Source organism: Ambystoma mexicanum, chromosome 5q (assembly GCF_040938575.1).
Source record: "Ambystoma mexicanum isolate Mex_15411 chromosome 5q, UKY_AmexF1_1, whole genome shotgun sequence".
NCBI classification, from domain to species: Eukaryota; Metazoa; Chordata; class Amphibia; order Caudata; family Ambystomatidae; genus Ambystoma; species Ambystoma mexicanum.
In genome coordinates this window covers 648,682,414-648,709,064 of record NC_090933.1, presented here as the reverse complement: position 1 = coordinate 648,709,064, position 26,651 = coordinate 648,682,414, and the positions used below count along the sequence as shown (strand labels likewise).

The following is a 26,651-nucleotide window of genomic DNA, read 5'->3' as shown; positions in this document are numbered from 1 at the left end:
TAAACTTGGCTTTTCACCTCCGAATCAGAAGGGAACGGCTAGGAATGACAAGACACCACTGGAAACGGAACTCACCGCAGCAAGCACACATGGAAGGAAGAGGCCAGGGAGGGACACCAAAAAAGACCCACTCCCTCAAACAACCCCACTCTAGACATCACCCCAGTGACACGCACCATAGCTGCATAGAGGTACATTACCCAATTAACTGGCCCCGCCTGGAGGCCCTAAAGCACCTTCCCGCCAGACGTCCCAAAAAAGAGCTGGGGGGGAGCAAAGGGTAGCAACACCCTTGGCAACCTAAGAGCAAACCATTCAACCATACATATCCCTAACCAGGGTTGGGGGAGGCCTTCATCTCTTCATGACCACTGACCAACCGACAGAGAAAAACCACCACCATGTGCAGAACCTGGGTAATCGTCTACAAATGCACAGCACAGGCAGAGACACGGAGCACAGAAGTCCGAACCAACGAGGTAACAAAAGCCCCCACTAACTCAACCCTAAAAGTTCCAGATACACCTCTTCAACACAACCCCTTCTCTGCACAGCAATCCACATGCACTTCACTACAATAAAGCCACACAGTCCTGCACAACAGAACATGAGAATTTACCGAGCCATAAATCGCAAATCAAGCTCAGCGAATGGTGCAAAACGAACTGAAGCCGTCACCAACTCATCAGAACTCTCGCTCTACCTCTTCCCGCTATGCCCTACAAACCCACCCCACACTCCATCCTTTTCAGGTCTGCCAGGGGACCACTCCAGTGGCGATAGTGCACAGCATCAATGATCTTTAACATTTGAAGGCCTCTCACTCAGCCCTTGATGTACCAGGACTCAGGTGAGACTTACGCAGTGCTTGCGTCGGCGACAATGCTTTTTCTTGTGGGATGAGGACAAAGAGTGACTTCGCAAATGCAATTTCTTCTTGGATTTCTTTCAGCGCCTGCCCTCCTTTTTTCGGGTTTGGGTCCCTCTGCCTCCTACTCAGACAATCTGGTAGTTGATCGCTGGTGCCAGAGATTTTGATGGAGGTCGTCCCAGCGCAAGCTACACTGCCTGTTCCCTCAGCAACTTCGGATTTTTTTTTTAATTTTTTTTTTTTTTTTTTAACAGGAACCCCAATCCTGTGACATGGTCAGCACAGACCCCACACACAGATGCAGCGTGGATCTGTAAATCGACATTTTTTTAATTGGAGACTTTACATCCTTTAAGTAACAACGCTTTGCGAACAGACATCTCGAAGCACGTCAATGTAAAATTAAGTAATTCTCTTGAGTTGTTCCAACAAGCATTGTGCTGAGCGCACGAAAAAAGTAACTGAGGCACTCGGATTTAGCGTCGTATATGCACAGCGGCCAATCATCACGTCCAGAGTTGACGCGCAGCGTGTGAAGTCAAGATGGATCAACGACAGAGTCAAGAAGCACTGCGCTCCCTGTCAAAATGTGTTCCGAGGAGCTGACGCTGGAAAGGTCTATCCAATGAGGAATCTGCAGGAGAAAGCAATCCATTGAAAAACAATTATCCTTTCCTTGTCTTAACGCACGCCAGAGGACAAAACGACTGAATCATAGGATACTTAATCCACTTACATTAACTATAGTTCCTTTACTGCGGACACGAGAAACCATTCCAACTCGTGCATTCCAAATTTAAGCTTGCTTCAATAGAGCTAAAAAGAGCGTGTTACGTTACCATGGAACACCCACATTAACCTATTCCAACTGTTTATCCGTGTTACTGCATACATGTGTATTAGTGCTCCCAACCAATGTTAGATTAGTAGACCCAGTGCTGTAGCGTGCAGTGCATACTTGTGGGAGGAAAACCAAGAACTGGCCAACATGGTTCATACGAGAATACTGAGACGAGGTGGCTGAATGGAACAATGAGGCTCGATGAGGCTGAGAAGTGCAAAACGCACTATTGGTTACAAGCGTATGACCGGTGCTGGGACATTTAAAAAGGCAGAATCTGATGGTGGAAGAGAGCTGTCTAGGGAAGCAGTGTCCCTTCAGCATCAACCGAGGGAATACTGAACTGCTGAAGAAGTCAGTGGAGCCAGCCAGCTCCAGAGGAAGGCTGCAGGAGACGGTTTGCAGCGCTGGGACCGCACCAGAAGGAGGCAGCAAGTCTGGCTGGTAGCCACAAGAACCACACACACACACACACACACACACAGAAGATTTCAGCAACCAGGCAGGAGCCGCAAAGGACATGGAAGCCGGGACACCAAACCGCTGCTTTTTGTTTGCCACGAGGGACCCGGAGAACGCCACAGAAAGCAAGCGAGTACTAAAAAGGGAGATTGGGACACTGGGGCACTGGAAAGGCTACTACAGAACATTAAAAGGACAGTGAAGTGAATGAAAGAATATGCGATTCAATGTTATCGAAAGAACTAATAGAAGTGAATGTAACAAAGCCAACTTTGAAGTGTGTAAAGGAAATCGCATGAAAGCACTGGCAGGAGAATATACCAGGCAAAGCTACGTTTGCAAGTGTGTAAAGTGAGGAGCCAGGAATGAGACGCAGAGGAGACGTGTGTGGCAACAAACTTATTTAACTGAAAAGGGGTTGGAAAAAGCCTCACCATCTCCAATTTAGGTGGAATTTCTCTACCTTAACCAAAAGGTAATGTGTCTGTGCATGTCGAGATGTCCAAATAAAGTACTCCTCTCATCACTTTGTAGTTCATATCTTGCTTTTCCTTTTAACAGGTTATACACTATTTCATACACCCTTATCTTCACCTGGTATACTCCACTGCCAGGGCTTATTACACAACTACCTATTTCTTCAAGTATGACTTCATTGCTCCATGTACTATTTGCTTGACAAATACTTCATCTGTTTAATGGATTCCTATTTGTTTTGTTTTCATGCTGCGGTATAGTTTTCTACACCATCCGGCTTCCCTTTTATTTATATTGCATTCTTGAATAGATACAGGCTTCCCTTGCTTCTCATTTCTTTCCTTTCGGTACACCTCCAAGTAATGGTATCAGTACACAAGTAACCCCTTTCACTTTCCCTGGACCGACTGGTTGCCTTCGGCAGCATTTCTTTTTCGTTGACTGCTGAATTGGTTTGGTGTGCACCCAGACAAGCGCACTCTTTCCACAATACTGGCTTCTTCGGTGCACGGTTCCCTTCTAAACAATCAACCACTAGTACCTCGTTCCAGAGGTCGCGTCAGCATCTATGCTGTTCGCTACAGAGCGGCTCTCTTCTACATGGTATTCGGCAGTGTTCCCGACCTGCCCACGTCTGCAGCTCTCTCTGCTCCTTCTCGTGACAGCCTCGACTTCCTTCAGCTGAGTTTGGGCTGTATTTAAAACTTCCCGGCTCGGCTAGTTCTTCTCCAACAACTAGACCGTTACACTGGATACTCGGTCCCAAGAATCATCACTACTACACCATTGTTCCTTGTGTCAGTACCCATGTATTTTCCTTTTGCATGGTATTGAGCAATTAAAGGCTGAGCTTTATTGGGGTAGTACTTACTATTCATAGTCTCTTCTTCGTGTCAGTGGTTATGAGTTTCCCTCTGAAATGGTATTGGGGAAATGAATATCGATTTTCACTAGGAATAACCATTTCTCCTGTTCTCTTCCTCATGGCAGTGGCCAACATGTGGTTCCTACTGGTGGAGGGTGGGGGAGGGAGAAAATTAAAGAAGATCCACTTAATGGTTGGGCAGAGGCATGACAATATGCCATTAGAGTTTTGGGAATCGAGGGAACATTCCTAAAAGGAAGTTCTTTGGTTTCCTCTAACCATCCCTCATAAAGCCGCCCCCAGGTTTAGGATCAAGTAGCAGCTGCAATCCCCTGGCCACATAGGAGGGAGCTGAGAGAGCATAGTAAAGTGAACCACATTAAAAGTCCTGGCAGGAACGTGTACCAAGCCAGGAACATGTACCAAGCCAAAGTCAAGTTTGCAAGTGTGTAAAACAAATCATGTAAAGAAGTCCTGGGAAAGGAATACACCAGGCAAAAGACTGTGTGTAAAGTTACATTGAAGTATAAAAGAACCTGGCAGTGGAATACAACAGGTGTCCTTCGAAGTTATGACTTGCATCCAAGTTGTGTTGAATACAAGGGGTTTTATTTTGTGTATTGACCAGAGAACTCCCCACCCCCGAACCCCCCTAACCCTCCCACCTTCCTCCCTCCCTCCACTCCCCGTAGCACACAACCCCCCACCCCAACCCCCCCACCACCGAGACTGAACCTTTCAAGACTAGCGACATAACTAGATTTACTTTTAGAATGTGAGGTGAGGATAGGATTTCTGACACAGCATAGTTTGCTTTGGACATCTTGACATTGGACAGACCCTTTGTTTTGGTTGATGTAAGGAATATACATCCTAGAGTAGGACAGTAAGGCATTTTCCAACCCCCTTTTATTTGAATAACAGTTTATGGCAACAAACCTAAGGCTTGTCTCTCATTCCTGGTGCATCACAACACACAGAGAACCACCCACCGATGCCTACCACCCAGGTCACATACTTCCAACTGACCTGGCTTGAACATCATTCAGACTCACGATATTCACTCCAACAGCTCACACAGACACGAGGAGGAAGCCAGATGAAACATGCATAGGCATATTTTTACCGTATGCCATGCCACCCATTTGTATAAGCATATTTTGGGGCAGCGTGGGAGGACATTTTTTTTTAAGTGATTTTTGATTGTTCCCCATTTCTTTATTTTAATGCATGTGTACAAGACAGTCCCTTCGTAATTTAACTATATCAAGTTTTTTGCATAGGCACAAAACCGCATACACAACCAGATCTTAATTGCAGTTTGTGAAAGATCTGTCTCCAATGGGAGGCCAAACAAATGTTTGCTGTCTACTAGTTTGTTAACAACATTTACAATGATCACACGGGGCAAGTCACGTCTTGTTTGGCATACCCCACATTCGAGGTAGAAATATGTGACTCGCATCCCTCAGACTAACATTCTTCATAATTGCATCCTTAAGGTTACGACTTGGAAAGCAAAACGTGGATGTTCTTTACCCTGTTCAAACATTTTCCAGGCTTGCATTTTGTTTTTGGGGGTTAAATTAGTAAGGCATAGAGGGGGAAACATTTCTAAAACGGTCAAGGATGGCACTGTGTCAAGAGTGGCACAGGACCCCCAGGTAGGGTTTGGGTGGCTGTGCTGATGTAAGGGGACAGATAAGTACACACACAGCAGGAAACTCATCAAGAAAGAAAAGTAGGCAACTGTAGTTGTGAACAGAAAGGGGCAGGAAATACAAAGATACAAACAAACTGGATTCCCTCTTGGGGTGTATGCAGATATGGAAAAAGTGTTCCACGGACCTTTGGAAACTCCAGCCTTCTGCATGGATTACTATTACAGAGGCCCACTCTGTCTGTTCATGGCTGGAAACAACAGATGTGGGTGTCTGTTAAACAGAAAACGCGACAAGGGAAGGGGCAGAGATTGCCTGCCAGAAACCAACAGTCAAGCTCTGTACAAAGGATCAACATACGACACAAGAGACAAGAACAGAAATAACCAGGGACAAGGAAGTCTAAGAGAAATCTAGCAGAAGAGAATGAAGGAAGAAACAGTACAATAGAAATGGGTAAACTAAAGGGGAGGACAGAGGAGTCAAGGAAGAGAAGGACAGGGATCAAGAACAAGGGGTTGCCAACAAGGAAGAGAGCAAGGGAGCAGCAGCCAGGAAAGAGGGGGGGGGTGCAAACAAGGAAGCAGGGCTGCAGTACCCAAATGGTAGAAGGTACAGAAAAACTGTAGTGGGTTGCAGAGGACTGTAGTAGGCTGCTAGGCAGAGAGTCCAGATGAGCAGGACTGAGAGCTGTAGTAGGCGGCAGACAGAGAGCCCAGAGGAGTAGGACAGCAAGGAGCGAACCCAAAGGAACAGGGCGTAGAGACAGAGACCCGAGGGTCAGGGTTGAAAGCAGAAGAGAGTAGCAGGCTGCAAGGCAGGGAGCCCAGCGGAGCAGAGCAGCAAGGAGCAAGCTCAGAGGAGCAGAGCAGCGAGGCAGGGTGCCCGGAAGGCTATGGCTGTAGGCAGCGGGGTGTAACAGGCTGCAAGGCAGGAAGCCCAGAGGAGCAGGGCTGTGAGGCAGGGAGCCCAAAAGGCCAGGGTTGTAGGCAGCAGGGTGTAGCAGGCTGCAAGGCAGGAAGCCCAGAGGAGCAGGGCTGCGAGGCAGGGAGCCCAAAAGGCTAGGGCTGTAGGCAGCAGGGTGTAGCAGGCTGCAAGGCAGGAAGCCCAGAGGAGCAGGGCTGTGAGGCAGGGAGCCCAAAAGGCTAGGGCTGTAGCCAGAAAGAGCACTGGAACAAAAACAGGAAAATGCAGCAGCAGGAACAGCATACGAATTCGAGTCAAAAAGCAAAAAGGGGCTGGGAGGACTCTTGATGCAAGAGACTGAGCTCCTGCAGGCAGCTGCTTAAATACCACCCTGCACTGAGGCAGGCTAATTGGCAGCACCTGGAGCAGCACACCTGAATACAATCTGCTTCCTCCCTCTCTGGTCCTGAGATGGTGGAAGCAGCACTGATCCCTAGGGCTTCTGGGGATTGTGGTCAATGCTGACGAATGGGAATGGCCAGGGATTGATAGCTGTAGCAAGGTGCATTGTGGTACATGCAGTTAGTTGAGTTATATAAGAATGCACCAAAGTCACACAAATGGGAATTAAGTACCAAAGTGTGAATAGGGGTTGTTCCAAGAGTATTCTGAAGATAAATGAATAACAAATAGTCCATGATGGTTGCCAATGTGTGCGCCCATGGCGCAGGCATGTCAAAAACACAGCCAAGGACCACCAAAAGACAAGATACAGTTAGTGCGATAGCACCAGGTCATTACACTTGAGGGAAAAATAGCACCACTCGAAGTAGACAAGACTTTAGAATGATACCATGCACCTGTGATTTTTCAAGTATTTTTACTCTTTGTTAAAACTCCTTGGTCTCCAGCCCGATGCAGGCAAAATGTCCAGGGGCAGGCAAGTACCCCCAAATTCACTTTAGGAGAGTTTTGGGGGATGAAATGTCCCGCACAGACATCAATGGGACAGTCCATAAACAAACCTACATGCATGGAGAAAAGTAGGCAACTCTGTTCTTCTCCACAGGTGCAGGTCTGGTGGCAAAACACCCTTGGGAGACCAAGAGTGTGCGAAGAGTTTTGAGCAAGGATTCTAACCCATGGGCAGACCGATGCCCAATAAACGCCTTCTTGCCCTGCCCACAGAGCACAGAACCCGAGCATGGTAGAGTGAGCTTGAGGTATGTCTGAGCCTGCCAATCAGCATGCTACGCAAAGCAAAATGGGCAAGTGCAGCCCCAAATTCCAAGTAGTATTTTCTCTGAACTAAAGGTTCTTGCCCCCCCTAACCCTTAGTTGTTGCTCATCGTAATTGACTGGAGTTAGCAGATTGCCTAACCCTTCCCCCTCATCTCCTAACTCACTAGTTTTGTTGAACGTGGGATTTAATAGGAGAGACAGCGAGAAATAAAGATCAAAAGAATGAAGCATTCAGTCCTGCTGTCACAGGTCTTTTTTGAAGGTCCTTCCACCCCATAGCGCTTTGAATCCATAACAATGGCAGCACGCGCTATACAAAGATCAAATAACATTAAAGTGCTTCCTTTCAAGATCACTGCTTTGATTTCCTGCCTCATCTTGCAAGTTTAGAATAGTCACATCTGCTTGCATTACAGGGAAGAGTTCCATTAGGGTTGTAATGTAGCGTCAACTGAATGATCAACTCCATCTGTTACTTAGTACCCCATCCACCAAAATCACCTCATTTCAGAGCTTCATATCTCAATGGCACATATTTACTCTACAGAATTGGGTCCTGCAGGATTTGTATTTCTCACTAAGCAATACGCCTCACAGTTTGGCAATGATGAGGGAAGATCTTGAGCTAATAAAAGGAAATTAAGGAATATCTTCCAATCAAAGGTGCACACATTCAAACATTTGTCAGCCACACAATCAGTGATTATCACCGAATACAAAATGTATCAGGCTTTCGCTCATGTGTAGAGCAGAGGTGGATTCCAGACAAAATGCAATAATTCGGCCAGCTCTGGTTCTTGTAGCTGCAGCCTTTGCTCCGAGTCTGGCAGAAGCCACCACCCTATAGGCCAAGATCCTTGTCCCACTCAATTATGCAAGACTAGCTAGGGTGCAGGAATCCACACCAGATAAGGGTGTTTCCGTTGAGACAGCCCTGTACTACATCAGAATTATCCCCAATAGAACTATAAACAAATGGAATGCCATCAACCGCAGCCCCCTGTTCATGGATGCTTGCATGTGGAACAGGACAACATGTGAGCAGCCTACTGCTGAAAGGTTGAACACCTTGCGGGATCACCTTCAGAACAGAGGCCCCGACAAAGCCTTCAATGAGTACTAGGGAAATGTTAATTGTATTATATTATATCAAGCCCAGGTTTCGGTGGGGAGAGAGGCCTCAGGGCTGTGGAAAGCCTCTTGTATGAGGGAGCCGTAGAATGGACCCTGTGCTCCCAGTCAAGGACTTTGCACTTCTGTGCCAGCATGCCCTCTACCCTCCTACAGCAAAAGCATTGCTCTTGCCTACGGAGAAATCCCAAGTCAGAGAGTTGGGGGTCACTATACACGGTTTGCCCAGTTCCAAAATGGTTTTGAACTAACAGGTATTGGACCGTCTCCCTCTAATAAGAGGGACAGGAATAAGAGCACATAACAGGCAGTAGGCAGTTGCTTTCTCAAAGCTGGATGGCGTCTCTGCTCGGCCAAAGACTGCATGCATACTGTTATTTATTTTGAATGCCTTTACGACAAATGTACCCAACATCACTGTTTAACCAGATTTATTTTATGAACATAGCAAAATACTTCTTTGTAGCAGGATACTCAAAACAATCCTTTTGAACTAAATAATTGCCTAGTAGATCTCCATGTGACATGACAATGTGCCTACTTTATTGGCATGCAACTATAGAAGATCTTGTAAAAATGTGAAATGATGAAAAGGTACAATTAGATGCACAAAAATCATACAAATAAAAAGCTACTAGCCAGGCATAGAAATTCATCCATCCACCTTCACATACATACAGCACACCATTTCTAACTCGCCAAGAGGTAATTATCACTAGCCAATGACTAGTGACATTCGAGGCCTGCACAAGATTATAAATTACTGTTAAATACAACAGTTCAAATAAAATTCAATTGGTACATAAACACAGCACAAGCACACCAAACTCACTGCTAAAACCAGTGTAAATACTTTAACACTGAGTACTACACACTTTGTATTGTTCACTATGAGAGTAGTAGGATTGTTTTGCTGGTTGGGATACCCAAAGGTCTGTAAACACCCTAGAGCCAGCAGAAACAAAAATACACACAATTAAACTTCTGTAGAAGGGCCACTGAAAGTAAGAGGCAACAACCAAGGTGTCTAGCACCCGAGAGCTTCAGGCCTCTGTCCAAGCAGTAGAGGCCCAGAGGATGGCCGCAGTGAGTGGTCCCAGGGGCACCAATGGCATTGTCCCTAGCAGCCCTCTAGAAAACCGAATTACCCAGAGGTTGATCTGTGGCAGTCAGAGGAGGGGGGGTGCGGATCCCTGGAGCTGATCCAAGGTGAACTAAAGAGACTGCCTTACAGGGGCCAGACTTCTTTCTCCAAGTGTATAGAACAACGGAGTGGTCACCAAGACCTTCAAGTAATTATCACGCACAAACAGGTATCCATGAGGCCTAGAACTGGCGTGGAACAAACAAGACTGTACAAAGTCACTATGACCCAACAAATTCCACATCAGGCCCCTCAATGTCCACACTACAGATGAATTATGCAGACCAAGCTGAAGCCAGCAGCGCTTTCAATGGAAATACTACTCCAGAGAGTACATAGGATTTGAGAAAGTGGTATGGAAAATTCAACATCACCGAAATCAGACATATTATTTGTATAGCGCCTATACACAATGTGTTTCAAAGTGCTTTCTTGTGGCACATTCTTGTTTATTGCAGACTTCACAGGGAAATGAGGCACCTTTATTGGAGCCTCAGTGCCGGTGGTATACCTGGCTGTTTTGGCCACAAGGCACACACCACCTCTCCCGTTGGTGGGTGAAGAGTTCCTCAATGTTAAGCATCAAGACAAATAAGGAAATTGCTGCCATTCAAGAGTAATTCGCGCAGAGAAGGCAGACTTAACAGTTTGTTTAGAACCATGAATGGCCCTGCTAATCCATTTTCATGAGTGAATAGTGAGCCAACAGGAGGCAGTAGCCACTACCCCCTTCTGCGCAAACAACTCTGCCACTGATGCTGTGCAATAAGATATTAGTGAGCGGCTACATTGTGCAATACAAAAGATTGACTAATGCACCGTTACTCATACGGATATAATTCTGCAGCAGTGTACAGTCACCCATATTGTTTATGGTAACATCCTGCTCCTTTTGTTTATTAAGCCCAGACACTCATTCAGATGACTAACCCTAACCTGGGCATCAGCTGATGAACATAAATCCCAACGTTTAGACTTAATCAAACTCAAACAAACAAGCTATTGGAAACTAAACATTTCACCCAAATTTGTTTTAACCTTCAGATAAGCCCAATGGTACCACACATGTGGGAAGCATATGTGTGGTCTACAGGAAATAAGTGTTCCAACCTATTAAGGAGAAAACTGAAAAGGCACGCTTACACCATTGGTAATATTTCCTTCATGTGTCCCCATGTTTTTCCAATAAATAATAGCCATCCAGTTCATGGGTAGAGTTAATGTCCTTTGGTCGAGTAGATACTAGAGCTGTAGGTCTACCAGGCTGTTAAAAGATTGAAGCATGGTGAAAGATGTTTTAATCAAATGTTTCAGAATACCTTAATAATTTGGAGTCTCCAGAAAGATTCAAGGATTTGCATTTCTGTAAACAACTTATGGGCAACTGGAAGATAGATCAGTTTTCAGACAAATGGAATGTACCAGGCTGATAAATGGGGTTTGCTGGTTACGGTCGGTCTCTCGTTTAGTGCAGATCATTCCTTCTTAGCCCAGGCACCCATCAGCCCCAGAATGGTCACTAGAGATTGGTAGCCCCCCCCTACCGTCTAAGGTCCGGTCTGGCTGGTCACAGTGGACCAACACCTTACCAGTCTATCTCCCTCTTGGACTTTCTACACTAGCCCTACACAAATGTTAATGAAAGTGAGTGCAATATCAGGGTGTGAGAAAAAGGACACCGTGTCTGGCAGGCAGTCTCAATGTTCTGCTCCCATCTATACTCTCTTACATCCAACTATACCCACCCATCTTCTTTGTGTGCCTTCAAGGTCTCAGACTCCTCCTCACCTCCCTCCTCCACACTATTAGTATACACCCTTCTCCACACTACTCTCCCCACAGCACAACCAAACCCCCATCTCATCTACATTGTACCGCACTCTCCACCCATCTTACCACTACCTGCACTGCCTCACCTCTAATCCCACTAGTCTTGCACTTTTCCCACCATCACTCACTTGCAAATCCCCTACACACATTTTTCTCACTCACTTTTTGCAGTCCTTTACACACACACACACACACACACACACACACACACACACACACCCCTCCCCCATAACCACTCTAAATACAAGTTCACTCAGTTCAAATTCTACCACCAACTCTTCAGCACTCCACTCTGCCGGATCATCTCGGTACACCTTCCAACCCCTCCCCCCCTGACCTCGAAACGCCTCGGTCTTCCCAAGCCCCTTTCTATGGCTGAAGCGCTCACCTGACCCTTGGAACCAATCTGTGCTGGTCTTTTCCCTGGGAACTGGATTATACAGAAGAGTGACTTTAAAAGAAACTCCAAGCCTCTTTCCCTTTCCACGCACAGTTTTAGAAACAGATTTCGATGCTGCATGCCCCTGTGGCACCCCAAGTTGCAGGGGTGAGGGAGAATCTGTGTGTTCTTGTCTCACCAGAGTGCGTTTGTTTTCTGCTGGCCTACCCCCCCATCCTTTCCCCTCCCCAATTCACCTGGGGTTGTCTGGCCAAGTGTTAGATGCTTGACCAGGAAACTCCTAGTCTTCCTGGCTGTTCATTCTCCAGGCCCCTATTGGGATTTTCTCACTTGCTCCCAGGTGCACCATGAGGAGTACGGGTTCCGAGATGAAAAAAAGGACACAGGCCAGAAAATGTATTTGAAGACAGTGGCAACATTCAAGGGTGACCTTCCAACTGCAGGCTGAAAAGCCTCCCTCCCCACCCTCGTAACCCGGATCCTTTCACACACCCCTTGCATCTTTTACTAAGCATAGATGAACAGGAGTGGCCACTGATGACCAATAAGTTTGTCACCACCGTAGACGACTAGTAACATATGCATTCCCAGTGGCAGCTTTTGGCATAGGTGTAGGTAGTGGGGGTTGGGGGAGGGGGGCGTGTACGAGTGGGAGGTTCTTGCAGCGGCTCTGGCACTGCAAATGATCCAAGTTCAGGGGCAGGGACAGCAGATTAATTATTTTCGTGGAGTGGACATCCATCATCCAGGAAGTACTGAGAGTGACAGTTTAGCAAGGGAGCCCCCCCACCCCAGTAATCCAAGGTCGTTTAATCTCCACAGGACTTGTTAAAAATACTACCCATTACGCATTTTACAGCACAATTTCAGTAACCTGGGTAAAAAGCCATACAATTTACAACAAATTTGGTATAGTAGCATGCCAAAAATCCTGTAGATGATACACATCAACAGTACACAGTCATTTTGTTTTCCTGAGGCCAGTGTACACAACATAGCAACATTGTCTTTGTTCCCATCACAGGGGTTGAAATTGAATTCATGGAGCAGGCACTGGAAGTAGCTCCTGGGTGTCAGGATTTTCCTCTCACCAGGAGTTACTTATCTTAACCCAGTAACTATTAAAATGAAGTCTCATGAAGGAGTGATCAGTACACTGTTCATTTAATGACTTAACAAATGTGTAGCACAATGATTAAAAGATGCAGCGGTATGAAACAATTGCTACTTTCTAACAGTGATCTACACGTGCAGAGTCTCTGAAAAGGTATGTGGCATAGAGAAAATAGCCCTACACATAGAATTCCCTGTGTAGGCCAACAATGCACTAGTAGCCATGCTTCCATAAGACACATGCCCGAGAGGCAAGTAAGCCATAAAGCACAGACCTTACACTCAAACATAACCACATATCTTTATCAAGTATAGTAGAACTTAACAGTACCCAGGGAAACATTAGAGGCACTCGTGACTAACAAAGGACAGTGAACGTTTATACTAATTGAATGAAATCCACATGCAGGCCTCAAGACCCAGATTCTGAAACATGAAAACCCTCACGCACTCACAGAAAATGAGACAGGCGTTTGCAAAAAGGCACACACACCAAGCTGCAACTTCCCACAGTAAGACTGAAACAGTGACTGGTTATGGCAAGGGGAAGGCAAACATTCCCAGGCCTTAGTTGCGGTAGTGAGGTCAAGAAAGAGCTACAAAGTATTATCAGACCCTAGAGCTAAGAAACAAACTGCACACAGATTGGTCAACACACATCAGCTCATCAAAGTTCCCAAGCCCGTGTTCAAAGGACATTTAGCAACTTAAGTTCCTAGTTAGTACATCAAAACGTATTATAATGAAGGTCAGAAGTTGGTAGGAATTAAACAATAAGCAGTGAAGAGCATGCCTGTCAAGACAGAATGATCAAGGAACAACACTGTTCTCTGTAGGTAAACCCTCACTGAAAGAAATCCATTGCTAAGTTGGGAACCATACAATACACCATTGCACATAGAATAGAATTACGCACGCAGGTACCAATGATGTTCATGAAACCTATGAAGAGCCTCCACATCTCACACACAATATTAGAGAAGAGTATATTTATAATATTACAAGCTACATACATATATTGATAAATCGCACGAGAATGAGGTTTATAAACATCTATGCCCCCAGCTCATAAGGTCAAAGGCAGGGCAAATAGAAACATGAGAAGGAAGGAGAAGCAAGTAATGTTCTGGACAATGAGTTGCAAAGTTAAACTGGAGAAGAACAGCTCACAATGATGGGAATGGTAAGACAGTGCCAGTCTTTTAGGAAGAGGATGCCAATGTAATTTTGTTTCTTAGACGGTCACATCTCACACAGTGATTGGGCGAAATCTATCAAGTCACTCACTCGACACATACTCCTCCTGGAACAGCCAATCAAGTACCAAGTTTAGCTGATACAAAATAAAAAGAGTAACATCCAATCAGCAGCAGGGGAAAGGAGATTGTCAATGGTAATTAATAATTGAGGCCTGGTTACGTCATGAGGATAGAAGGAGCCATAGGGCTAGGTATTGTATAGATTCACCTATAGTGCAAATGACGATGTCCAATCAGAGACTGGGAAAGTGTGAATCACCTGTAACATTTGCCGTCATTTCACCTCGTTTGCTATAAATTCAACCATTTTCTGTCACCATGTTGCAGGTCTTTCACGATTCCCTGGCCTAAAATGTGCATGTCATTTATTCAATTTGGGACTTGACCTACACACAGGAGACCAGTTTAGAAACGCCTGCTGTCACTACAAAAGTGAAGGGCCGGCTGCCAAACTAATGCTCGAAACCACCACATTTTAATGACAACAGATTGTCTCCTGCACCACAAAAAGTATGTGTTCTAATTCCAAATTCTCCAGATATTCATAACACCAAGCCTAAAAGAGTATCATTAAAAATTGTGGGATGTTCTAACCCACTAGTCTATGCCCTGTAACATCATTGTGCCTGTTCATCAAAAACAACAGTATGGCCGCCAAAAAGATCTGTGTGCTAAAAATCTTTGAAAAGTGCGCAGGGAAACCTGAAAAATAGGCTGCCAATCTATTTTTGCCTAGGTCAGTGGTAACACAGGAGACCACTGCCAAAATCATTGGGCTGCCCACAGAGTAAAATGAAACTACTTGAAAAAGCAGTGCTGTATTGCAAGGGAAACCCAGAACTGCTTTAAAAATCTGTTTTTCCATGGCTGTTAAATTTGCAAAATAATGATTCTCAAACAGCAGAAAAGATCCACCATCCTTGTTGGGTGTTAAACATCACTTTATTTAAAGAATCCACCTAAGCACAATGTCAGCAGAAACAATTCATCATAAGAAAATCCACATTCAGAGGTGCTTGCATGGGAAAAATATGTCAGAATTGGGCACAGTACCGCCACTCGCCTGTGTCAGAAGCTGGCATTTACTTAACCTGTCAGATTAAACTGGTACATTAAAATCAAAGTATGGAAAAGAATAGCCTTCCCATCAAAAGCAATATAGGTTGATACAATTCAATCTCTATGTTTTAAAAAGGCTGGAATTAAGAGATGTGTGGCTATATTTGTTAAAAATGTTAATTGTATTTTAGAAAAAGACCATTTTAAACAATGTTTTAAAAGGGAGTTAAAGCCAGCCACACTGGGCTTCAAAGGCATTCCACAGCTTCTCCCAAACAAAGGAATCCCCCCCCCCTGCTCTCTGCTGAGGAACTGGCAGGGAGTTGTGAAAGGAGGTGGTAGGACGACTTTGGCCTGTTGTTCTGACAGGAGACAAAAGACTCCCTTGACTGAAAGGAAATGCAAAATTTGGGCGTCAATAGAAACCAGCTGCTGGCAGGAAGAGGCTCAGGTTGCTCTTGGCTCAGCGAAACCTTGGAGGCAGGGCTAGACTGAATTGTGTATTTGGAACTGAAGAAAATATAGTTTTAGAAAAAAAAAAGACTCATAGAAAACTGTGGCAAACTGGTAAACATCTGGAATGTATAGGTTGTTAAAATGAAAATGTGGCTCACAAGTAGAAACTACTCTGGAATTTGTGCGATATTCAGAGACCGAACCACTAAAAATGTTGATATTGTAGCAATTGTGATAATGCTAGGAATAGGAAAATGTATAGGATTATGCCAAGATGTTAGGCGCATGTATGTGGAAAAAATATGTACAGATCTGACACTGGGTAACCAACCAAAAGCGCAAAAAACTGTCACTTGTGAACCAAAACTCAAGATGCGACTTTGATGGATACGTGCTTTATTAAATTGGGAATGTGAATCTGTATTATTAGCAAGTTGGTGATATTATAAATATGTTTTATATGAAAAATATATTTTCTGTGTAGAAACAAAGGGGAGGGAAATGGGAGAAAATGGGAAGAAATGCAATACATATTTCAGGGAAATTAACATAAAACTGTACTTGCCCATCTAAAATAACGGTGCTGGTTTCAGATACAGACTGCTCCATCCCACATTGTGATATCCGGTTAGTATTGTGCCCACCCCTGGGATCTCAGAAGGTACCCAGATCACTTGACAGAGGGTTTTAAGTGCTAGGATTCTGCCCAGAAGAGGTCAGTTGCTGTGCTAGTTACTTAGCTGTCAAACTCTGGAAACGGGTATGTTTCAAGGCATGCTCCGTTTGTATTTTCCAAGGAAACTTGAAAGCCCTCATCCTTCACCCATGCTGTCTGTAACAGTTACTTTCAGGGAGCACACTGCGACAAAGATTCTGGGTAGGATTCCATGGTGCCATGACCCATGTGATGGCACCTTTTGCTGCAGGGAACATTTTCCCCATGGACATACCCTGCTGGTAGTAACCCTTCTAGGAGCCACGCCTTGCGGGAAGGCAGCAATCCAGATCGGCAGGCCTGCACACACCCAACAACTATGCAGGTACTGCACCCAAGTAACACAGCCTAGGCAGAATCACCCACCATGCAGCCCATGGTTGGGAAGAGATTGCCAAACACCCTGGAGCCAGACGGCAAACCGTTTCTGAGCATGTGGCAAGAAAGTTGATTCCAGTTAAACTTAGTAACCCATGCTTTTCTTTTTTTAACCATCCCCTGTCCCGTCACCAAAAGGACCTGTTACTCCACAACCATATCCCTCTCCTGTGGTACTGAATTTGAAGCACATGGTTTCTGCTTTTAGCTGACATTGGGGACAATATTTCACCCTCAGGCACGGTTATAATATATGGTCTTCTTAGGGATTTTCATTTTGAGGAAAACGTGCAGGATGATATGTCAATCCAGGGCTGACGCAAGGAAGGATCCCCGTTCTACCAGTCATTTGTACCACAGTTTGTAACTGGTTTCAAACTATAACAAGTACAACTTACCAATAAAACGCACCCTATCGAGGTGCCAAAGGCCCTTATTGAACCCAAGAAGCAAATTCTAAAACATTGAAGCGGCAAAGCCACTGTGCAAGGACTGGCTACAGAGTATGGTCCTCTCTGGAAGGTTGATCGCCTCCTTTCACAGGAAAAGGTTTAGCATCTTGTATGGGGCCCATTTAATGACCTGTGTGTGATTGCATTAGGCTAGAAACAGCCAACTGCAGTCTTTCCCTTACACCCAGCCACTCCCACCCATGTGCTCCACCCCCCCAACCCACCTACCTTGTTCCTCATCCGCCGCCTTCAGCAATCTACTGGCTTTGTAAATAGATTGATGGTTCATGCTCTTATTGCAGGGCTCGGAGGAGGGATGGGTTAAAGAGTTTAGAATATTTGCCCATACGCATGCTTTAAAGCTCACAATGTAATGATTTCATGTGGTTTGGCAAATAAAGAACTTTAAACACACACCAAAACAAAAACAAAAAAAAGACACCCTCTGTGAAGTCCCCACAAGAGTTGATTGTATGTGCTCCATATAACTGCATACGTATTAACACTAATTTCACAATCTTTCATATTTTGTTTGCGGCTACTTAAGTTTGCCACATTATCTCTGTTGGAGGCACTTCTAACATTACATAACCTTTTAAAAGCATGCCAAACAGTGGTGGGCAAATCCAAAAGGATCTAGGTAGCCTATCCCCAGTGCACCTTGCAGGGAGCACCAACCACCCGAGCGTGAAGTGGAGTGCATGCCAGATAATTTACCTCCCACATTGTTACCTTGACCAGCACAAGTATAAAGTATGCACCAGGCTACCGTTTCCTAATCTATGAAATGTGCCAGTGCTTAGAAATTAGCACAGAAGTATCAAATGCGATTTGAAATCCAGAAGACTAGCAATGAGAGGAAAGTAGACGATTGTGACTAATTGCCAAATGGGTTGCTTTAGAACCAGAAGATCCAGCTTATAACCAAGCTTGCTTCTTGACAAAAACAGTTTGATCATGACAATATCACTCAGTTACATTTAACACTCACTTAAAATAAAAACAGCATCACTGCACATTAGTAGCGAATTACCTCACCAGATGCCAGCCTCTGCTTAGTCACTGTGTAGGAGCAGTGGTGGAGCCAAGTGAGCCCAGTCAAAATCACATCCTTGACTATACCTTCCCAATGCTACTAAAGTGACACTGATGTATGCATTTATGAGTGGTGCTCATCACTGCAGAAAAACGCATTGAGCATTGCTGAATCTACTATACCAATCAGTTACTCATCTGCATCTTGCCAGACCTGCACGTATAGCAAACCTGAAAATCAAAAGCGTTGACACCATTTCTAATGTGGGAAATGGGCCGGGCACATTCTTCACACCTGCAGTACCATTTGAAACGGTACAAGTTAAAAAAGGATGAGGACAGCGAGTATACTTACTCTGCGCATGGCTTCCTCCTCCTCCTGACGCTTTTCATAATGTGCAAAATCATCAAATATTGAGGTGGTATGCTTGAAAGTAGCTATTATTTTTAGCACTTGCTTGGATTTTTCTAGTGGTACCTCTTGTGTGTCCCTTGAATTGGTAACGGGTTTGTTGTCATTGTTCTCCAAGCGAATGTGCCTCAGCTGGTTATTGGGAACATCTTTAACAAAGACCCACTTAAGGTCAAACTTTCCCTTCCACTTATCCTGAGACCAGACCCCAGCATATGCATTGTAGTCCACAACAGACTTCATCTCTGCCACGCCACAGAAGTGTCCACTACCATTTACACTGAAAAGTAAATAGAGGGGGCCTTTTGCATTCAGGGAGCGGAAGGCAGCATCAAGTCTCTTATTACCATGCTCTGTACTACACCAGATGGAGTATTTTATAGAACGGTGAATATCATCCTCGGAATAGCTTTTAATTATAAACACACGTGCATTCTTCAAATTCCAATCGAAGTCTTTTGGGTTATAGTTGTTTATTGCCCTAAGTTTCTCCAGAACTGGATGAATCTCAAGATTCGTTGAGCCAACGGAGATGATACCTAGACCAAAATTCTCATTGCCAATTCCATTGTTCTGGTTAAAGCCCATACCCCTATTCCGAGGAGCCACCCAACGGCTTTGGAGCTGTTGTACTTGATGAGCAGGCTGCACCTGCTGCAGTGCGCCGGGATGCTGCTGCGGAGAAAGTTGGTTTTGCATTATTGTTGGTGAATGGATTAATGGCTGAGGTTGCGGGATTAAAGTCTGAGGTGGTAGAACAGTCTGTGTAGGAGGTTTTGCTGCCGACCCTTTGTCATCCCAAGTTCCAATATTCATGTTGTGTTTTATTGGAGGAGGTGGCACAGCAGTACCACCAATGCCCATGTTTCCCTTCAGTTTTAATTTTGGCTGAGGCTTAGCAGGCTTCCTAGCAATGGCAGCCCAAGAGGTTGGTTTAGGTGCAGAACTGCTAACTGTGGGCACGCTGTTTGCTGCAATACTGGTCATACCAGTACTAGTCAAAGAGGACCCTACCGTTTTTGTCACAGCAGCTGTTAAATCCCCTCCAATTTTTAATCCAGTCATTCCTTGCTCAATACTGTTAATTCCAGGCACCTTGTTTAATACATCACTGCCAAATCCAGCTTGTCCATCAGCTATGGCTCGGCCAAGAGAACTTGGTGGGTAACCATAGCTGTTGCTATAAGCAGAGCTTTGTGTGGATTGTCCCTGAGAGCCACTTGTCCCCCATGTAGAAAAGTCTGCATTGCCTGTAAAAAAGTTAAATCCGTGCTGGCTGAGGAATGGAGGGGTATTACCCAAAGCACCAGGCTGACTAAATACACTCTCCGGTATATAGTGATGTTCACCATTACTCATCTGTCCATAGGCTGTTAGGTATGGCATTGGTGGGTCTCCTGCAGTTGACCATGCTGCATTTTCAAGAGAGTATGGAAACCCAATGGATGGAGCGTAGTAACTAGGCATATATGGGTCAGACATTGGTGGATAGCTGTTATTCTGAAAAGAAAAAAAAGAACAGTTAGTGAATTAAAGCCCTTCTTTACAGGGACTACAAAACGGAAGAAATAGTAGGACCCATGTGCAATAGCATACTACATTAGACATGACCACTCCTGAAGCCATTTTATAGATCCCACAAAAGTTACAAATCTGAATTGATAACAGGACCTACTTCCTGTAAGGAAGACCGCTGGCGATAGCAAATTACAGCTCTGCCAAGAGCAGATTAGCAGGGATATCAGGCAGCAATGTCTGCTGTATTGTACTAGTGTATGAGCGACAGTAATGTGGAGTTGTTCCGTTTTAAAGTCTGGCGAACAGCTCATTATTTGGGTAGTAATGATTACCGTTTTGTTTTTTAAACCGCGGATGTAGGCATTAATGCAGTCGCCATGCGGCAGTAAACCTAGTATAGTGGATTTTACCACCGATCCACATCTCATCGGGGCCAGAGGGGGGTGGGTAATCATAAACAAGTTCCATAATGACATGTCTGCATACATCTTTGCCTCAAAAGGGAGCCTGTGTCAACACATTTTCAAGGAATTTGAGCCAGATATAAAGGTTTTTTTGCAATCTATAAAAGGATTACAACCAGTATATATTTTAGCCACAAGATGCCTATACAAAGACTTCAATTATCGGCTAGAGGCTTTGTTAGGACTGATTTTCTATACTCTGGCCTGGTGAACAGATGCATAGAGGTCCAACCTAGTATTGGGACAGGGACGATCCCAGGGAGCTGTAGCCAAACTAGCTCAAGGTAGCAAGGCGAGAGGCCTAGGCTAAGTCACAAGAGGTAGCGAGTTTGTAAGGGGGTCCACAATGAGCACACGCACTGCGAAATAGTCAAAGAACACACTTCGACAAATATGGATAAAAATACATCTTTACTTCTGGGCAAATAACATTGAAAAATTACTAATATCACTCATACTAAAAAATACATTTATACTGGAGTAGGGCAAAACACATGCCAAACCCCTGAAAAGAAAGGTATAGATTAGTATTGGCACTACAAGTCCACATATTCAATCCTAACTTGAATGGAGGATAGCACAGGGGCAACATGCTGGTATGCAAAATAACTTGATGCAGGGCTCCTCTCAGGACAGGGCTGGACTCAGATAACAGTTACGGACCATGGCCACCAATGCACGGAGACGCAAAGGGATTCACTTGCCGCAGTCAGACTTCCCCCTCCTATCTCGGATCCCCTTGATGCTAGGACCATGACATTTCACATAGGCAAGTCTTATTGGACAAGCTGAAGATTCCCCCCCCCCCTAAGTTCCAAGCCACCACTCGGAACGGTGACATCTGCAGCACGGTAACTCAGAGCAGGTCAGCCACAGGGTGGTCTTGGAGCACTTCCGAAGGCTCTTCTTCATAGGACTCAGAGCAGACGTCGGGAATTGATGTTCCCTCCACTCCAAGGGCTGCTGGAGATCTTCCACAGGACAACCAGGGCAGCAGCAGAAGTTGGTCACCGCCAAGTCTTCCGACGGTTCCACTGTCTTTTCACAAGTCTTGTAACTGGACAGGATTCTTGGCTCCTTCAGTTTCTTCCAGGCTCTCCCTAGAGTGGGTGCAGGGGTCCTCTGCTTATCCTAATAGCCAGGTAAGGGCAGAAGCTCCCACTAACAGATCACAGACACACAGACACACAGACACACAGACACACAGACACACAGACACACAGACACACAGACACCTCTGCTTTCCTGGCCCCTGTAATTCCATATAAGGATTGTCCTGACCTCACAGGCCAGGAAGAAGGCTAAAAGGCAAGATGGCCAAAGGACAAGCGGAAAACCTTGTGGCATGGCCATGTTTGCCCACTAGCCACAGTAAGTAGCAAGACACGGTAAGGCTAAATAAAATGTACCAAGGAAATGGTAAAAGTCACTGCTGCCACCAGCTTGTCCATTTAGCACACCTGGAGTAACCAAAAATCCTCAGAGTGCTAGTGTAGGGCAAAACAAAGTGTGTACCCCATTGTACTGCATTGTAAGATGCACTGTACAATGATAAACTACCACAAGTGGTAAAAGTTACTAAAAGTATAAACAAAGTAACTAGACTAAGGGAAACAATGTATCCCAGTACAGGCTGACAGCCTGAAGGACATGCCAGTTTCCCATAACAGATTAGCAAAAGCCAGTATAGTGCACCCTAAGGCTTTGCTGAAGTGTAAAAAGAACATGTCAGATACAAAAATAAAAGCAAAACATTTGGGGGGGGATCCATAGAAATGAAAGGAAAGGTGCAGTAAAGAGGACACCGAGTGCTGCTGAATTTCTTTATGGTGTAAATAAGGTTAACTTGGGCATTATATCTCCCGCCCCACTCACCGAGAGTATATAAACGGCCATGGCCGCCCAATGATTATAACATTTAAAAATAGACTAAGAAACAGTCTAAATATAAGTGCTGCATTGCGGTACACAAACACACACATTTTGAATGCATACATTTAAACCACTCATTAGGGTCTTTAAAACAACTGCATAAAAAAAAAAAAGAGAATCCTGCAAATGTACCCCTTTTTGCTTGCTAGAAAAGCAAAAAGTCATCCTAAAGCAAGTTTAGGCAACACATACTGCACACATTGGCATGAATCAAACCTCAATGCATAATCCCCCACAGGGGCAGTGAGTGTTTTTTTATAGTTAGAATGGACATCACTGGAAGAAAACTAATATTTACACAAGGCATAAAGGTTCAGAAATCCAATAACAAAGGTTTATCTATAGTCTTTAATAAACTGGTATTCACACTGTCCCATACCATGGAAAATTAAATCCAGATACCATTTTAGGCTCCTGTAGACATCAACTACACAGTTAAATTACTGCTTGAAGAGTGATTAAGACTGAAGAACAAAAATGTTAACTAAAAATCAGAACTATAAACCTTTGGCAGGATTTATGGAATGCAAGTATTAGTTTTAGCATCTTTACTGGTCAACATTAATCGCAACAAAATACACTTGAAGACAAATAAATGCAACCATGCAGCAATATATCCATGCAGTGACTGCATAAACAAAAAGCACAGCAATGTATTCACTTTAATCTAGCCAAGGGATGCAAGCAAAAGCCTAAAATAGAAATTTGATCATGGAACCATTACCCATGCGCCAGCTCAAATAAAATTGAAAGAGCCGGCCGGCAGTTCAGCTTCTTCCTTAAGTATTGGAGGTGCAAAAACTCTGAAAGACGAATCCTGGCTGCTCAATGCTTCTGGCCCATCTCAGCCATCCCACCCAACTATTCAATCCTCAGCCCACCACCAAATTCATTCTACTGGGAGACTTGGCTTTGGCAATCCAGCTGATACAAAAGCCACAGCCCTTGCCAACTCTCTAGCTAACATGAGCTTCACTCAATGTCTCCATCCCAAAACACCAACAGTTGTATTCTTGATTGGAACCTCACCAAGAATACTCCCCATCATCTCAGCAATCAGTCCTTATCATGGTCTGACCACTCACTTACTGAGTTGTGGGATATATTCACCCACTCAGCGGTACTCCCCCCCCCCCACCTAACCAAGCTGCATTTCAGTAGAAACAGCAAAATAGCTGCGCTAGCTCTGTTGAGCACCATTGTCTCATACAAAACTGCATTTCTCAGCAACAAAAAGGCTGCACCACCTTGCCAAGCACATATTGGGCAGGAGGGAACAAGGAGGGGGCACACTGAAAAAGGCTGCCAGTGTGTTGCTTACATGTACAAAATAAGGGGAATGAAAATGCAGTGCTGCTTTGCTGCAAGGCCAAAGTTCCCATTGAAAAAGGGAATAGTTCACATTGAAAAAGATGCGGACGCTATTTTCATCTGTGTTTCATCAAACTACTTTTATCAACAAGACCCCATCATGCCGATCCATATCCACATTGTGCTCCAGCAGGAAAAAGCATGATCTCTGAATGACAGGCTGTGCCAACCAAATCTGAGAAAATCAACAAAAGCTTTACTTCAGCTGCACGGAAAAACGCTTAAACTTTTGCTACAAAATGTCGAACATCACTGCTTGAAAAGGGAATTCTAGCCTTCTGTGCCCCTGCCAATTTCAGGAGACCTTTGCCTGGTAAACTGGCTACAGCGACAGAACAATATTGGGAAGTAGTTGGAAGAGAAATCCCAGCAACATTTACCATGTGTCAAAATAGGCTTGTGCAAACCAGAAAGAAAAATGCTGTTTTAAAAAGTACCATGTTGAACACAAACGTGTCTGTGTCTAGCAATGTAAAGGGGTTTGTTGCTGGGGAAACATAGGGGATGTTTTATCCAACAGGTTTCTTTTGATCCAGGACAAAATAAAATTAAACTGCATTGGCTGAATTTTGCAAGCTCCAGGTTTTTCCCATGCTGGCTAAACGAAGGCTTCCCCCAAAAGTAAAACGCCATAAACTTTCAGGACACAAGCCTAATAATTACTAAATTACGAAAACCTTGACTGACCAAGACAAAGAAAGTTCACATACTCCTCAGACTTTGGTCTGGGCAGGGGACTCTTACAATAGAAATTCTGGGACACGAAGATGTGAAAAAGAAAACACACCTCCCTGTGACTTCTACAAGAAGCTTCAAGGAAAAACTCCATGACAAACCCTGGACTTAAGGGGATAGCCTGGAAGCTGTGGCCATATATGGGGAACAATACTGAACATTTGTTTCCAAAGACTATTTTATAAATAAAACTTGTAAGACTTATCTTTGCCACAGGACTTTGAAAACATGTGAAAAGTTTAGTTTAAAAATGGGATTTTATGGGCTTTAATGTAAGACGTCATAGACTTCACTGCCACATCGGGAATACAAGTGGCAGAGAATTGGGTATTATAAGGAAAGTATCCATGATGCCATTAATACTTACATACCTAATGATCATCCACACCAAGTATAAAGTTTATTTTAGGCCGAAGATCTCACTAAAAATGACAAAAACTGTTAAACGGACGAAACAGAGTCTCAAACTGTAGAGTTGAACTAGCATGAGCTGCACAAAATATGTAATCTGCTCATGTAATTTGTTAAAATGCTACTACTGTACAAAGGTGCCATTTGTGGCAAAATTAACTGTGGGAGGTTTTGAGCATTGTAAAACTCGCATCATAAATCTCACATCAAGCCCTTGAAACCTAACCAGCTGAAAGCAAGGCGTCAACAATTATCCCTGACCAATCCAGTGGTTAAGAGGCGTGCTTAGCTAAGCCTGCCCCATCATATAATTCTATGATGTCACCATGCCCTATAAAAAAGAGTGGTTGACAGAGCTCCAGACACGCACTCTCCTGAATTTCCTGCACCGGCGTTCCCGATCTGCTACATTCATCTTGCTGATTCCAGATTTCACTACAAGGCCAAAGCATTGCTGATCCTATCCCCAGCAAGGCCATTGATCCAGAAAACCCCACTAAAATCCCATTAAGGGGGGGTGGGGCTGTGGTACCTTTTGCATCCTGAAATCAGACGGCTTGCTGCCCACTACCTGCATGCCCGCCGCAACCCAATCATCCAGCTGTCCTCGTTATCAGTGACCAAACCTTTGACCAGCTGTCTTTTGCCAGGAGGGTCCGCTATCTGGTGACCAGAATCTTTTCTGACCATAAACAGTTGACTGTCCAAAATCCCAGACTCAAAAAGTGGATTGTGAATATCCCACATCCTATAACACAGTTTACCCCATCTTGATTTTTCTTTTTCCACTCTCAAATCAATCCTAGCCACACCCTGGTAACTTGTTAAAACTGTGAGGATTATCCGTGCACCCTGCCCTTGACTTTATGTGCAAGCGCCATTTCCCTTTTCATTTCTGTCTGGTGTAATCAAACTAATTTCCAAAGTTGAGCGCTGGGGTGGCAAGGTTGACTTCGCAAATCAACCTTGGAGCTTATTGTGTTCCTCTTTAACAATATAGTTAGATAATTTAGTTTAAGTAACATTTGCCTCTCTTTCAAAACCGAAGTTTTCATTTTAACTGCTCTATTTTCGTAAAACTTAACCTCATTTCACCCTGAAACTATCATCCAAATCTTCAGCTACTACCATCCTTTCAATTTGATATTGTCCATGTGATATACATCTGTCCCCCAGACCAAAAACCGCATTGTGATTTTCAGTATTTCACATGTTTTTCTTAAAAACCGTTTAGGCCATTTAAAGCGGGAATTGAGAAAATTGCAACTTTCCAACGTGTAATTCGGCTGCAGCATGTTCTAACTTTTCACTCATTTTCGAATTGTATGCTTCTTGTTGATCCATTGCATTGTGATTGGTAGTCTTTATGCATTCCTGTTGTGTTGAGAAATCATATTTGCCTCACACATTTAACCGGACAATAATTATTTATTTGTCCATTTCCGAGTGTCATTTCATGCCATCGCAAGGGGGTTTAAAATGTTTGTCTCTTATTTTGTGAGGGTTGGATT

General features: G+C 44.3%; 1 protein-coding gene across 4 annotated transcripts in view; it reads right to left on the bottom strand.

Annotated features, from left to right (window-relative positions):
- The window catches only part of YTHDF3 (YTH N6-methyladenosine RNA binding protein F3), a 98,206-nt gene that overhangs the window by 31,661 nt on the left and 39,894 nt on the right, over positions 1-26,651 (bottom strand). For all 4 annotated transcript variants that reach the window (XM_069621109.1, XM_069621110.1, XM_069621111.1 and 1 more), the window contains one exon: positions 18,653-20,209. In XM_069621109.1, the coding sequence (XP_069477210.1) occupies positions 18,653-20,209 (1,557 nt within the window). The remainder of the gene's footprint in view (positions 1-18,652; positions 20,210-26,651) is intronic.